Below are 14,653 nucleotides of genomic sequence, written 5' to 3'. Positions count from 1 at the left end.
GGTCCTGCCAAGATAAACCCCGTCAGGAATAAACATCGTTTTACATGAAAGGCTAATTACAGATTGGCGCTCCGCGGGTGGGAGGAGGGAATTTGCACCAATTAAAATGGAACTTTTCTGTTTTTCATAAAATTTGCTGGATTAAAACGCTGCCAGGGGCTGGAGAGGTGTTTGTCGGCACAGCTGAAGGAGGGGACGGATGCTCATCCCTGGGACGTGGTTTATTTTCCCTTCCAATACCAAGGAGGCTCTGCCAGTCCATTCGGGCAGGAGCTGCGTGAAGACATTGGGTTTGGCCAACAGCAGTTGAAGCCCAAGAGGTGCCCTCTGGGTGTGCAACTGGGTCTCTCAACCAGGGAGATGGGCCATGGGCAAACTTGGTCTGATCCAATGTCTCTTGGAGTCACCCAACATGGGGAGAGATTGAAGTAACGAGGGTTGTAGGTCATGGAAAGACGTCTGGATGGGCCATGGTGGATGAGAGCCCATGTTGAGATGAAGCTGTTATGACCATAGCTCCTATTTGTTGGGTAACTTTAGTGTGTGGTAGGTGAATCATCTCTCAAAAATTGTAAGCCAGAAGGCAACGCGGAGAAGAAAAACCTTCCTGGCCTCCTGGAGGGGAGTGCTGGGGAGAAAACAAACCCAGCCTGGGCACATGGTGGGTTTCAGCTGCAGAGCACATGCTGCCTTGTTGCTTTTGGATGGATTTCACAAGAATTTGCATTTCTGGAGCAGCTCTGGAGCCTCTGAGGCCGAGCGAGAGCTGGGCTGCGGGTGGGGAGGATGTGATGCTGCACAGACGTGAGCTCCAACACCATTTTGCTCTAACTGGGCTAGAATTTTATGGTTTTGGAATGAAATGATGCAAAATGCGGCTGGGATTGAGTTCCTCCGAGATGTTCAGCGCGCGAACTTCAGGCGAACGCTCCGTGCTTGCCGCTTGCCAAGCGAAACCACGGATTCGCCTCCATCTCTACTTAACATGGCCACAGGGCAGCTAATGTTGGGACTTCTCTCTCACCTAAGCTGCTATCTATCACTTAGTGGTTACAGGAGGTGGCCTGGCCATCGTCTCTTCAAAGTCCCTTGAGTCCTTGAGAGAAAGGGAAGACGGAGAGCCCGATCAGGAGAGATGTGATTTTTTTTTTTAAAGCAAAGCACGTTCCCAGCCAACTCTGCTCCGGTGCCCTGTGCTCCTGGACCAGTTAGAAATTGATTTTTTTGAAGTCTCCTATGGCAAAGACTGAGTGGACACTCACTGGTCTGGTCTCTGAGAAGCTGTTGAGTTGTCCGTGGTCATGGGACCATGCCACGGTGATGGTAGCTGCCACTTCTCCTACGACATTCGCGTTTGTTCCTGTTTGTCCTAATACCACCACAAATGGGACACTGAAAGGGTCTTTAGTCAGACCTGACCTTGAGTAATTCCTCTGAATAATTCCATTTATTCCAATTTTCAGGCTGTTATGGAATTGTTTTTGAAAGAAGGGAGGGCGGGGGAGAAGTCAGCCAAACCTGATAAAAGAGGACTTTGTTCTGAAGCTTTAGGGTATGGTACCAAGCAGGGCTTGCTATACAATTAATGAGTTTATCTGGCTTTTAGCTGCACGTGATGCACGGTGGCTGCCACCGCACCGCCCCACCACCACCTCCTGTTCAGAGGAGCCCAGCTGCTGCTCAACTTGGGTTTGTGCTCCTCAGCTTGGGTTTGTGCTCCTCAGCTTGGGTTGGTGCTTCTCAGCTTGGGTTTGTGCTCCTCAGCTTGGGTTTGCTACTCCTCAGCTTGGTTTTGGTGCTCCTCAGCTTGGTTTTGGTGCTCCTCAGCTTGAGTTTGTGCTCCTCAGCTTGGATTTGCTGCTCTTTAGCTTAGTTTCCCTTCCTGCCATGCATCGTGGTGGCCTCCTCAGATGTCACTTTGCGTCTGCCTTTATTTAAGCCTTGACTGACCCTTCCCAGATGGGCTCGGTCCGTGGGGGATGCGGAGCACATGGGGCCAAGCTGTCGGGAGCATCTCAGGCTTGACTTTGAGCAAGCAAGAGGATGACGCAAATGCTTTTTTAAGGGCACAAGATGAAACAGCTGCTTCGTTTTCACTGCAGATGTGCTGGGGGTGGCATGCATTAGCTCCGCGGAGTCGGGGTTACGGCCATCTCCTTCCCGGTGATGGCCGTGTGGGCAGGACCACCAGGTTGCTTGGGCTCCCAGGCCACCTGGGAAGGAAGCCAGGTAGGGCTGGGAAGGGCTGTGAAGATGTGTGGTGGGGTTTGTCATTTTGTCATGCCAGCAGAGCTTCCCCATGCCCAGAAAAGGCACATCAAGGAATTAGCTATTTCTTGGAGGAGCGGTGCAGACGGGGAGATGGAGGCGAATTACCCGGCAGTGCGGGGCGAGCGGGAGAAGCCGCGGGAAGCGAGGGAAGACACTTCCTCCAGCGGCGGATCTGAGGTCACCTCCTGGCCCTTGATCCCTCCAGCCCGCAGTATTTGGGTCAGCGGGGAAGCACGACTGAGAGCGACGTCCCTTCCTTCCCTCTCCCTGGAGATTCGGTTTTAAAGGAACAAATAGGCTCGGCCGCAAGTACTGAGCAGTGCGACTTTTTAATGATGTTTTTTGGAACAATGAGCTAAATACCAGGGGGAGCGTTGCATCCGCATCTCGGATCCTCTGCTGGTTCTCACCTTCCTCACCTGCTTTGGTCTGCCCCACCATACCCAGAAACCTTCTTCTGCTTGGGAAAATACCAGCAAGGAAGGAGCTTGTCATCCTCTGGGGATGGTTTTCCTGGAAAGGAAGCTGATCTGGTGTCTGGGACCTGCCTGGACCAACCCCAGGGGCCTTGCCCACCTCTTGCTGCCATGAACACATGGACGTGGTGCTCACAGCCCTCCCTGGCCTCTCGGCATCACCAGCCCCATTGCAGGTCCTGACCCCAGCGTGCCAGTCCTCCTGTACCACAGGGTCCCCAGCAGCGTTGTCACCCACAGGCAGGAGGAGGACCTGGTGGCCGACACATGCCTGGCCCCAGAGCAGATCCATTGTGGCCACAGCTTGATGGTGTTGGGCTGGTGGGCAGATGGGTCACCTCCCTGGTTTTTTACTCTGTCTTGAGCCCAGAGTGAGCGGTGCTGGGGAGGATGGTTCGGCTTGGCCATGTTACCCACATCTCTGTTTTCCTTGGAGATCTTCAGCCACGCTGTTCCCTTGTCCGTGTTGAAGGCCATGTTGCTTTGGACCTGCCATGGGCCAACAGTTTGCCTGTCTTATGTTAAGTCAAGGTGGGAAGGAGCAATCTGCGGAGCTTTAGCTGGAGCTAAAGCTGGATCACGCTGTGAGAGGACTGCTGGTGGGATGCTCTCCTTGGCCAACCTCCCTGCTCCAGCAAAGGGGCACCAGCCCCATGCTGGGCTCTTCCCATACCCCAGAGCATCCCCAGGACCACCAGGAAGGTCTGGAGGAAGCCATGGCTGTGGGTGGCCTGGGCTCAGGTGACAGCTCTGGCTACCTACTACTATTGCCCAACCTGCTGCTGGTTTATTGCCTTCAGGAGGGGCTGTGGGTGGCAGCAGGGTGGCACGGATGCGGCTGGTCCAAGCAGGGTCAGCCGGGAGGTGGCCATTGGAGAGGGACACCACACGTTGAGCCACCTTTAACATTGCCAGCCCCAGCTCAGAAGTCATCTTCACTCCCTTGCTGAAGGAGAGTACTTTAAATGCCTCTGTTTTAACTAAAAATGTGGTTTCTGAAGGTTTGATGTTTCTGTAAAGGCATCCCTTGGCCAGGGGGTTTCTTGGCCACCACCATCCAGGTCCCCACCCCAGCAGCTCCAAAACCAGCCCCTCCGGCTGGAGCTCCCGGGAGGCGGTTGGACTCCCGGCACCTCGCGACTCCATCAAGTCTTAACGTGACTCCTGGCCAAGTCCCGCGCAGCTCTTGAGCTCCTTCCAGCCCCGTCTCCCGCCGGATTCGCTCCGTCGTTTCCTTTAGGATCTGCTTGATCGCGCCGCGCCGCCGATAAGGCTTGGTGCCTCTTGTGGGGGCTTGTCTTGGTGTGCTTCAGTATCTGGCCCGAGTTATCAACCACAGAAGGTTGCGAGGTGTGGCCGGGCTAGGAATTAACTGTCTCATCCAAACCCTCTGGAAATCAGAAGCAAAGATTCCCCCTTTTTTTTTCTTTTTTTTTTTTTCCTTTCCTCCCCATCCCTGTGGGTTTTAAATCAAGTTGGGACTTCTCCAGCATCGGCAGAGCTGCCGACGGGGAGCCCTGCCTCGGGCGGGTTCAACCCCGGCTGCTTTCCACCGCCGGAGCCGCTGCCTCTGCCCTTCACGTCCAGGAAAAATCCAGGAGAAACTTCAAAACCACGTTACACAGATCGCCAAAAATAAAACCCTTCATCCCCTGGAGCGGATCCAGGGACTCCGGCTCCGTGTCCGGATGGGCAGGTTTGGGGCTATGCTTCACCCGAACCCCTTTTGTGTTTTGTTTTGGGTTTTTTTGTGTGTTTTGTTGTTGTTGTTGTTGTTGTTGTTGTTGTTGTTGTTGTTGTTTTTGTTTTTTTTTTCCCAATCTGTGGTTTTTCTGCCACGGCATTCCTCCAGCCTCGCCCCCACCCATGCGAAAGGACATCACCTGCTGCTGCGCTGGGAAGAAAAACGGGGGTAAATTGTGTGAAAACGGGGGTAAATCATGCAGCCCCCTCTCCGGGGGCCGTTTCGGTGTGAATCCTGGTGGGACCAAGGCGCTTTTCTCCAGCCCCCCACGATTTTGCCAAGGTTTCTTTCCAGCACTGGAGCTCGCCCAGCCCTCCCGGCGTCCCGGGGCTCCGCTGGGAAGCGCTGGGAAGACAAAACCCCGGCTCTGGAAGTGAGGCTATTGTTCTTACTAATTTTAACTTGATATTCTTCCCCGAGCCTATTTTTATTCCTCGCTTGCGGTGAGCCCTTTCTCTAAGGTAGAGCAATTTGCCACGGGGCTCTTTTTATTTATTTCTCATTTATTTTTGTTGTCGCTGTTTATTGGTTTTAATGGAGCCGTATCTGCTTTTGACAAACCCAAAACTGGAGGAGCTTTCAAGCGCCCGGCGCTGAGCATCTCGCCCCGGGTTTGCTTTGATCTTGGCAGGTGAGTGTGTGTTTTGGGAGCCAGAGATTGATCCTGCTTATTTTGCGTGTAAATCCCCGGGTTATTAAGCTCCGAATCTGGCCCTTTAAATTTAAGGCTTTGCTTTATGCTTTTATTTCCGCGTTTCTTACAGCGGTTTCCAAAAATAACAAAACTTCAAACATGACGGGGCCGTCTAACGTTTTTACTGCCTTGGCTGAAGTCGAAGGAACATTTCTGGAGGTATATTATCCCGTTTAATGAGCCTTGCCCATCTTGGCCGGCCTCCCACGCACCCCTCAGCCCCTCTCGCCGTTGTTTTGGACGGCTCTTTGGAGCGGTGCCACCTCATCCTATTAGAAGGACTTTCATTGCCGTTGTGCCTTGTGTTTAGGACGGAGAAAATCAGCCAGATGAGGGGGGTCTTCACCCTCACCCCTTTCTTATTTCACCTGGTGGCAAGAGCAGACCCCGGTGAGTCCCACCACGCTCCCGCCCAGCCTCTGCTTTCCTTTTTATTGCCCCACTCCACGTTATATTAAGGGAGATAGAATCATAGAATCATAGAATCGTTAGGGCTGGAAGGGACCTTCAAAGGTCATCTAGTCCAACCCCCCTGCAAGGAACAGGGATATCTCCAACTAGATCAGGCTGCTCAGGGCCTCGTCCAACCTGGCCTTGAACGTCTCCAGGGATGGAGCATCCACCACCTCTCTGGGCAACCTGTTCCAGTGTTCTACAACTCTTATGGTAAAAAATTTTTTCCTAATATCCAACCTGAATCTACCTCCCTCTATTTTAAAACCATTACCCCTTGTCCTATCACAACTGGCCCTCCTGAACAGCCTCTCCCCATCTTTCTTGTAGGCCCCCTTGAGGTACTGGAAGACCGCTATAAGGTCACCCCGGAGCCTCCTCTTCTCCAGGCTGAACAGCCCCAACTCTTTCAGCCTGTCCTCATAGGAAAGGTGCTCCAGCCCTCTTATCATCTTCGTGGCCCTAATTGGGATTTGGATTGAGATTTGGGATTAAATTGAGTCCTCGCGAACTCGTAATTAATTCGGAAGGGTCAGCCCTTCCCAGGGTTTCTTTGTGTGGTCACTTTTGAAAGGCAGAGGTTGGAGAGGTTGTTGGAGAGATGTCATTTGCTTTTAATAAGGGACCTGGCTATTTTCTGAAAAAAAAAAAAAAGAAAATAATCTCACGGCTCTCGAAGGACGGGTCGTTATTGTGTGGGGTTGCGCTACAGGGGTTTGCAGAGTGCTCGTTTGGGGGCAAAAAAAAACAACTCTGCAAAAGAAATGACAAAAAAGCAAGGGGGATGTGTCCCGGGTCAGTGTGGGGTGCCGGGTAGGGCTGGCAGCCCCTTGTCCATCTGTCCATCTGTCTTGCCTTGTGTCCTGCTGGGAGCACCTCGTGCTTCCCCTCGGAGCGGGTAGACTGAGATTTTTTTTCCTTACCGTGTTGCTTTTCTTGAAAGCCCACCTTTCCTCCCCAAAACAGCCACAGAAAGCGTTAAGGAGAGAAGGTGGCGGGTAGGGAGAAGATGACAGGCTGAAATAATCTCAAATAATAAAAGTTTCTGAACAAAAAGAGCCAGCCAGCCAGTGGTTGTCTCCAGGGGTGGGCTGGAAGGAGACACGAGCTGACGGTCCCACCATAGGCATCACCATCCCTGGCAGGGCTGGGAATGCGCCCTGAGGTGGCACGACCCGTGGGTCTCCTCCGACGAGGAGCCCCCACCAACAGTGGGGCGAGGGGAGCGGGACTGGTCCTGGCACTGGGGAGCCACGAGGGATGAGCGCGGTACCCCGGAATGTGAAGCCATAACTCAAAGGTACGAAACTCTTCGTAGCCAAAGCTGGCATGACGCCAGCGGTAACCGTGTTATTTACGAGCTGCGCTGCTAATTAACGGTGCGGTGGGGCTGCCTCTCTACCGAGAACATCTCCAAAGCTGGAGTCGGTGCCTGGTTGTCCTCCTTCTGGCGCCTGTTTGATGTCCCATCCTGACTGTCGCGTTTCTTCTCTCTCTCCCTAGCATGGGTCGGCTCCTTGGCCATGGGCATGATTTTTTTCTGCTCTCCCATCGTCAGCATCTTCACCGACCGCATCGGCTGCAGGACCACGGCAGCCTCGGGAGCTGCCATCGCCTTCATCGGACTCCTCTCCAGCTCCTTCACCAAGTAAGGCTGCAGAGGGGTCGTCCAGCTCCTCAGCGACCTCCTCTTCCTCACTCTTCCCTGATAACCCCCCCTTGCCTACACGTGCCGCTGCCTTTTGGGGCAGAGCCGGTGGTTTCCATCCAGATGGGAGGTCTCCTGGCATCCCTCCAGCCCACCTGCAGTCCACGTGCGCTCAGCCTGTTCCTCTCCAAGTCGAACCAAGTTGCTCTTTTGCCCTTGGATGACAAGAGAGTGAATTTTACCGGGGCGAGGGACTTTATTTTATGGGATTTCGGCCCTCGAGTCCTTTGTTTGGTGTTGAAAACAGGCAGCGCGATGTTGGCGTGTCTGTCACACGCAGCTCCAAAGGGATGCTGGTGGACCAAACCGTTCTCCTTTGCAACCGGCTTCCCGTTTGGTGCTGGAAGTAAAGTAATGCTTAAAATAATATTTGATGGGTTATGCCTGGCAAGAAGGGGTTTCCGTGCTGGGCAGACAGGGAGGGGGAGCCAGATGGGGTTTGGAGCATCTTTTTTGGAGCAAAACGAGGTCACCTCTGGGGTGCTTTGTGCAGCGCTTGTTAAATGGAGCCTCAAAGGCACCACGGAGACGCCCTCCAAAGCATCGTTTGCCCCAGCTCGTCTTGAATAAAAACATTGCTTTGGGTTGGATCTCGGTTAAAATCAATATTGTTTCAATTAAAATGCTTCAAGGAGTGAGTTTTTTGAAAGCAAATACACACGGGTTTCCCGGAGGGCCCCTTGCCTACGCCGTGCTCCTTCCTGCCCACTCGACACCGGCTCCCTTTTCCCTGCTCAGCGGGACCCTCATGCTTGCCCCAACCCTGGATCCCCTTGGATATGTGCTGTGTGATGGGTGCCCAGCTGCAGGAGCACCCCTATCACCCTGGGGTGGGATGGGGGCAGATTCTGAGCACCCTTGCAAAGCCCCAGGGGCTTTGGGATGCTAAAAAATGTTTGTGCAAAGAAAAAGAGCTCTTGGCACCGCGTCGCTGCCGGTGGCTTCTTGTGTTGGGCTTAAAAAAAAAAAAAAAAAAAAGCAAACAGCACAAACGGAGAAGAATATTATTTCCAGGAGAGCTCCAGAGCTGAAATCCCTATTTCCTGCCTTCTCGCTCTCGGTTCACATTCCTTCAGCTGCTTTTTTAGGGAGAAAGGAGCCGCTTTGCAGCTGGCCGGCGGCGAGGGAAGCTGCCTTCGGCGCGGCCGGGCTGGAGGAAGAGCAGCGGGGCTGCGGGATTTGGCAGTGTTCCATCTGGATGGCGAAGGCCGGTCCTGAAATTCAAAGCTAGTGGCTCCTGCTCACCCAGAACAATGGAAAAGGGGATTTTATTTTGATTTTTTTGGCCCCCCTTTGCCAGCTCCTCCACAGCCACAGCTGGAGACGACCCACCCAGCGCCGGCTGGGCTACGTGTGCCGGAGCAAAGGGAGCTGCTGTTGTAAAGGGGGACCCAGGCTGGGTTGGGTGGGCTCAGGATCGGGGCTAATCAACCCTTTATCTCCTGGTTTCTCTAAAATGGCTTTGCTTTGACCAAACGGAGGAGCAGCAGCTCCTGGCACGGCACCGAGCTGAGCCAAACCCACCTCTGCTCATGCTCGCTGCCTCCGGCACTCAAAGTGTGGTGGACTTTGTACAAAACCCAGTAAATAGACAGAAGATGCTGAAAGGCAGAGCTCTGGGCAAGGCTGAGGTTTTCTGGCTGGCGTTGAGGTGAGGCTTTTCCTCTCTTTGCTGCCTTGCACCGGGATGTCTCCTGCGCTCCTGGAGCCAATGCTGATCTTATGCGCCCTCAAGAAGAGAGAAATCCCAGTTGTGTCAAGATTTCCCCTTCTCTCCAGTTTTAAGGGGGATGTTTTCACGTGAGGAATGGGAGGTGATGGCCAGTTCATCAGAGCTGTCTTCATACTTCCCCAGATGCCCTCCCAGCCCTCTTCTTCTGCACTGTTAAGCATTTGGTGGTGGGGTTTGAGTCCCTTTTCATCTGCCTCTCCTTCCCCTCCCCAATTTCTGCCTGATTTCTCCAGGCAGAGAGAAATCCCCCGAACCTCTGGCAGCGGGACTGAACCAGGACCTGACTGTGAGCTGTAAGCAAGAGGCAGCGTCGGAGGGAGAGCTCCTTGTCCCAGGAGATGTCATTATCCACGGGAGACCTTGTTATCCAAGGGAGACGATGCTGCCCTTCCCACCAGAGAGCAGCTGGCTGATTCCCAGCAAGCTGGGTGGGAAATCCTGGCTAAGAAGCAAGATTGAAAGGAGCCCCTGCTCATGCAGGGGTGTCTTAGCGTCGACGGGGAGCAGATGGGAACTGCGGCATTCGTCTCCGCTTATCCAACACGTCAGCTTAGCTGCGGTACCAAAGCTGGCGTGACCCAGCTGAGATGGCCAAGGCTGGTGCGTGGGAGGTTGGAGACAGCTTGCGCAGCCCAGCTGCTGCCTGGCTCCGGTGGAAGGGGTTTCTGATGTGGCTTCACTCTGGAGTAGCAGCAGTTGCCTTTCATGACAGTCATTTGTCTTTGCCGTTGGGTATGGCAAGCACGTTCTGCTTGGCTAGCTGAGGAGAGGAGCGTGTCATGGAAGAAATGATGTCCTTGGAAACGTTTTCTCAACTTCAAACTGCTCCATTGGATGTGGGCTGCTGTCTTCTCGCTTGCTTTGCGAGCACACTCAGTATTTCACGAGTCGTTCTGAGCATTGGAGTAAAGAAGAATCACAGAATGGTTTGGGTTGGAAGAGACCTTCAAGATCATCCAGTTCCAACCCCCCTGCCGTGGGCAGGGACACCTTCCACTAGACCAGGTTGCTGAAAGCCTCATCCAACCTGGCCTTGAACACTTCCAGGAATGGGGCAGCCACAGCTTCTCTGGGAATCTGTTCCAGTGCCTCACCACCCTCAGAGTGAAAAATTTCTTCCTTAGATCTAATCGAAATCTGCCCTCATGCAGCGTCGCTTGCCCAGTGAGCTGCCCCACCGTTTCCATCGCGCTCTCCTCCTGTGCAGTATTTCGTGGCAGTCTTTTGCAGCTGAATGTTTTGCAGAGAGATGAAGAAAAAAAAATCGTTCGTCTGGAGAGAAACGTGGTGGGTTATTTGCACCACCTAACTTTAGGCTCCTTTCTCAGCCGCTTCTGTTGGGAAAACCGGGCTGGCAATTGGGAAACGGCTCTCCGAACTTTCCGCCTCTTCTGTAGAGCAGCCACTTCACTCCCTCCTTGAGTGCAGCCACCAGTGTAAGGGACAAATGAGGTCTATTAACCATCTGATTGAAGCTCCCAGAGGAGCTTAAAGAACTTAATTAAGCAACCTGGAGCCTGGGCAGAAACACACTGTTCCCTTCCTACGTGCCTAATAACCAGCAGAGTTGGTGCCTTCTGCTTTCAAACACCGGGTGCAGAACTTTTTCAATTAGTCCTTTCAGTGGGGGGAAAAAAAAAAGATGAAAAGGATTTCTAGCTAAAAATAACCCACCCTGCCTACCTTAGAAAGTCTGGCTTGCTGTAATTTAAAACCCATCCAAGTTAGGTCGCCTTCCCAAGGAGGGCAGGTTGGCTGCTGCCTGCTCCTCTTTGCAGAGAGCGTTCCCCAGGAGATGCCTGGAGATGTAACGTGACAGCTGTGAACCGAGGATCATCCCTGCTTTGGTGAGGGACTAAGCTCCTCGAGGTCAGACTGTCTGTGTGGCACCTGTGGCATGTGAGACCTGGCTCTTGACTCCAGGTTTTGCAGGACCGCGGAGGAGAAGGCTTCCTTACCTCTGCCTAACATAACCACCTCAACGTGTTGTGTTTTGGTTTTTTTTCCCCCACTAGGTCTCTGGAAGTTCGTTATTTCACGTACGGGATCCTCTTTGGCTGCGGCAGCTCCTTCGCCTTCCAGCCCTCGCTGGTCATCCTTGGTCACTACTTCAAGCGCCGCCTTGGCTTGGCCAACGGCATCGTGGCCGGCGGCAGCTGCCTCATCTCCATGCCACTCCCCTTCTTCCTGAAGATGGTGGGGAAGGCCATCGGGCTGGCGCATACTTTCCAAGTACTCAGTGCCTTAATGCTCATCCAGATATTCTTGTCCCTGACCTATCGGCCCATCTTGCCACCTTCTTGTGACTCTCAGCACGACGGGCAGGACAAGCTGGGCAGCCGGAGTGTGCGGCAGCAGTGCTGGGCCCAGACGCGCAAGTATTTCAACTTGAGGGTTTTCCGGAGAAAGACCTATCGGATTTGGGCCTTTGGGATCGCTACGGCTGTCCTGGGATATCTTGTACCTTACATGAACCTGGTGAGAGCCTTGGCTGGGACGGGAAGGGGAGGGAGGTCTCCTTGCCCGGGGTGAAAGGGCTTCTCCGTGCAGGCGAGGAGGAGGTGGGAAGGTGGAGATGGGCAGTAGGGATGGAGCCACCAAAAGCCTTGGAGCTAAGACACTGTTGCAGGCACGTCCTGTAAACAGGAACAGTGATGGGAAGAGGCACCTTTTTAGTGCTCCTGTGTCTCCTCTGCGCCAGGGTGGGCAGAGCGGTCGTTTCCCGCAGCTCCAGAAGACACTGTTGGTAGCAGAAGGGGGCTGTTGGATTTGGGGTGGGTGGAGGCAGTGCATGCAGGTCAGCGTGGTGCAGCCGTGAGGGTCTCGCAACCACCCCCAAAGCCACGAGCCCTCTGCTTTTTGGGATAGGAGAGGGATTAACTTACTGCGGGTTCATGTCCTTGCGTCCTTCCCTCCGCCCTAGGTAAAATACGTGGAGAAGCGATTTCAAGAAACCAAGAAGGACTGGATCCTCCTGGTTTGCCTGGGGGCCATGTCAGGGCTGGGGCGCCTGGTTTCGGGCCGCATTGGCGACTGCATTCCTGGGCTGAAGAAGATTTACCTGCAGGTACGTTGTGTCCGACCCTCTGCGTGGCTGCTGGCGCACCGCTGCAGGTCGGCACCTCTACATCAGTGTGGACACTCTGCTTAGTCACTGTCAACCAGGGGTTGCAGACCCTTTACCGACCATTAACTGGCACCCTCGTCTGCTGTCAGGGAAGAAAATTTATTGTAAAAGGTGTACGGAGAAGTTACACACTTGACCTGAGGTCTCGGTGTCCGTTCAGCAGTCAAACTCTGTGGTTCAGACTCTTCCCCAACTGCTGGTTACTCTCTCACCTTCTTGTGGTTTCTGAAGAACAAACTGCTGAGATCCAGCAGCTAATCCAGCAGCTAATCCTTCCTAAAGCTTCTTAAAAGGTTATTCTTAAGGGCCTCTCTGAGACGAGAGCAGAGGATGGATGGCATTGCTGGGTCCAGAGGAGGGGGCAACATCGTTGACCTGTTCAATGTCATCTTCATGATGTGTCCTGCTGCCCATCCCCGCTCATCCCACACCCCATGACGTGCTCACTTTTGTCTCCCCAGGTCGCGTCCTTCGTGCTGTTGGGCATCCTGTGCATGATGATCCCCCAGTGCCGAGGGTTCGAGGGTGTCATTGTCATCTGCCTCTTCCTTGGCCTTTGCGATGGCTTCTTCACCACCATCATGGCCCCCATCGCCTTCGAGCTGGTGGGGCCCATGCAGGCGTCCCAGGCCATAGGGTACCTCATGGGGCTGATGGCTGTGCCCATGACCGCGGGTACGCCGATAGCAGGTTGGTAGAGCCACGGTGCCGGACCTGGACCCAGCTGTTGGGAGGGAGCAGATGCTTGTAGAACCTTTCACCCGTGGTGGTATTTTGGCATGAGAGCCGACATACGGTTTTGCATTTTCTGGCCTATTTTGTCGCATGAGGGTTGAAGGACGGGTGTAACATCACTCCGTGCTACGTCCTGTAGCATCTCAGGGCCTTTCTTCAGGCTGATGAAAAGTGGCCAGCAGAGGAACAGCGAGAGCAACTCAAGATCACATTAACTGATTTCTCTTGGAAGCTGAGCTAAGAATTGACAGATATGAGTTTTCTAGAAGTCCTGTTAGATACCAGGGGGCTGATGGCTAACTGGTACCTTTAGCCCCTGGCTTGTTGAATCAAAGTATTTTTCAGCTGACATCCCCATGTAGATAAAATATCCGTAAGCGAAGCCGGGCTTCCAGACGGAGGCAATCAGCAGAGGAACAGCCCCTGCCTGCTTTTCCATCACCTCCTGGCCTCCAAGGCTCTAGGAAGATCCTCCTGAAACGTTTGGTTGTTTAACTCTGTCTCAGCTTGCGTTTGGGATGTGTCTGATTGTGCCCTGGTCTGATTAAATAGGAAGGATGGCTGAGACTTTCCTTCTTGACCTCCTCGCTACACAATGTTGGCCACGCACATCCTTTAATCCAGGGCACAAAAAACTCCCAAGGAACGCGCTGGGGAAAAAAAAGATTGTTTTAAAACCCCAAATCTCCCCGAATCTGGTGGTGGAAGCAGAGACGAGTTGGTCCTTAGACTGACACGGCTGTAACCGCCGTCACTCTTCTCTTTCAGGATACCTCAATGATTATTTTGGGAATTACGACGCGGCCTTTTATTTTGCCGGAGTCCCGCCCATCATCGGCGGCTTGGTGCTCTCCGTCGTCCCGCTGGTCCATCAGAAGATGCTGAAGAAGCAGCGGCTGGATTCGGGCAAAGACAAGATGCTGGTGTCGGAGGCGGTGGTGAACGGGGAGCTGCTGCCGGGCTGTCCTGCCTCCGAAGCGCCCATGTAACCCCTCCGCTCGCCGACGCTCTCCGTTGCCACCAGCAGCCTCTCTGTAGCCCAAGCACAGGCCCTTTTCTCGACGGACCGTAATTCTCAATGATCACAGGTGCACTACGTCCGTAAAGGAAGAAAAAAAAACCCACAAAAAGTTCTTCTAGTTAAAGGCTTTTAACTAGCAGAAAGGCTCTTTTTCGGGACAATTTCCATGTCAAAGCCGCCTTTTGTTTTTTTTTTTCCCCCTTTCTCTAACCATTTTTCTAAGGAGAACTCTCACCAGGATTCAAACTTGATCGATCTCCCGCTCCTCTTCCCGGTTTTCTATGTGTCACGACAGAGGTTTACAGCTAATAAACGCCTTTTCCAAGCAGGCCACGGATGGAGCTCGTTGAACCTTGCAGCCATCCATCCTTCTCCTCCGCTGCCACGTCCCGGCGAGGCAGTCTCCTCCCTGTCCAGCACCGGAGGCTGTTTCGGAGCCGGTAGAGCTGAAGGAGGAAAATAAACCAAATAAACCATCGGCGAGTCCCGCTTTCATCTTCTCCTCTCCTCCTTTCCCACTGCTCTCCCACGCAGAGCTGCAGCTGGGACCACGGGGAGCTCGGCCGGCTCCGGTCCTACCGCCCTCATCAGACGGAGCCACGCGGGAGCACGCCCTTCCTAAAAAATATGCCTTAAAAAAAAACGCGGGGCCAAGACCAGTGGGTCCCTCGGCCACTTTCCGCCTCCATTTT

The 14,653-nt window shown here is 53.6% G+C and overlaps 1 protein-coding gene across 1 annotated transcript in view; it reads left to right on the top strand.

Moving 5' to 3' along the window:
- SLC16A2 (solute carrier family 16 member 2) overlaps nt 1-13,929 on the top strand; it is a 32,031-nt gene extending 18,102 nt beyond the window's left edge. The window contains exons 2-6 of the mRNA XM_086619724.1: nt 7,142-7,286; nt 11,094-11,556; nt 12,002-12,145; nt 12,667-12,895; nt 13,709-13,929. Coding sequence (XP_086475850.1) covers nt 7,142-7,286; nt 11,094-11,556; nt 12,002-12,145; nt 12,667-12,895; nt 13,709-13,929 — 1,202 coding nt within the window. The remainder of the gene's footprint in view (nt 1-7,141; nt 7,287-11,093; nt 11,557-12,001; nt 12,146-12,666; nt 12,896-13,708) is intronic.
- Nucleotides 13,930-14,653: the final 724 nt, after the last annotated feature.

Source organism: Tauraco erythrolophus, chromosome 13, assembly GCF_009769465.1.
Source record: "Tauraco erythrolophus isolate bTauEry1 chromosome 13, bTauEry1.pri, whole genome shotgun sequence".
NCBI lineage: Eukaryota > Metazoa > Chordata > Aves > Musophagiformes > Musophagidae > Tauraco > Tauraco erythrolophus.
Note: the sequence above shows the minus strand (reverse complement) of the source record. Positions and strands in the feature narration are given on the sequence as shown.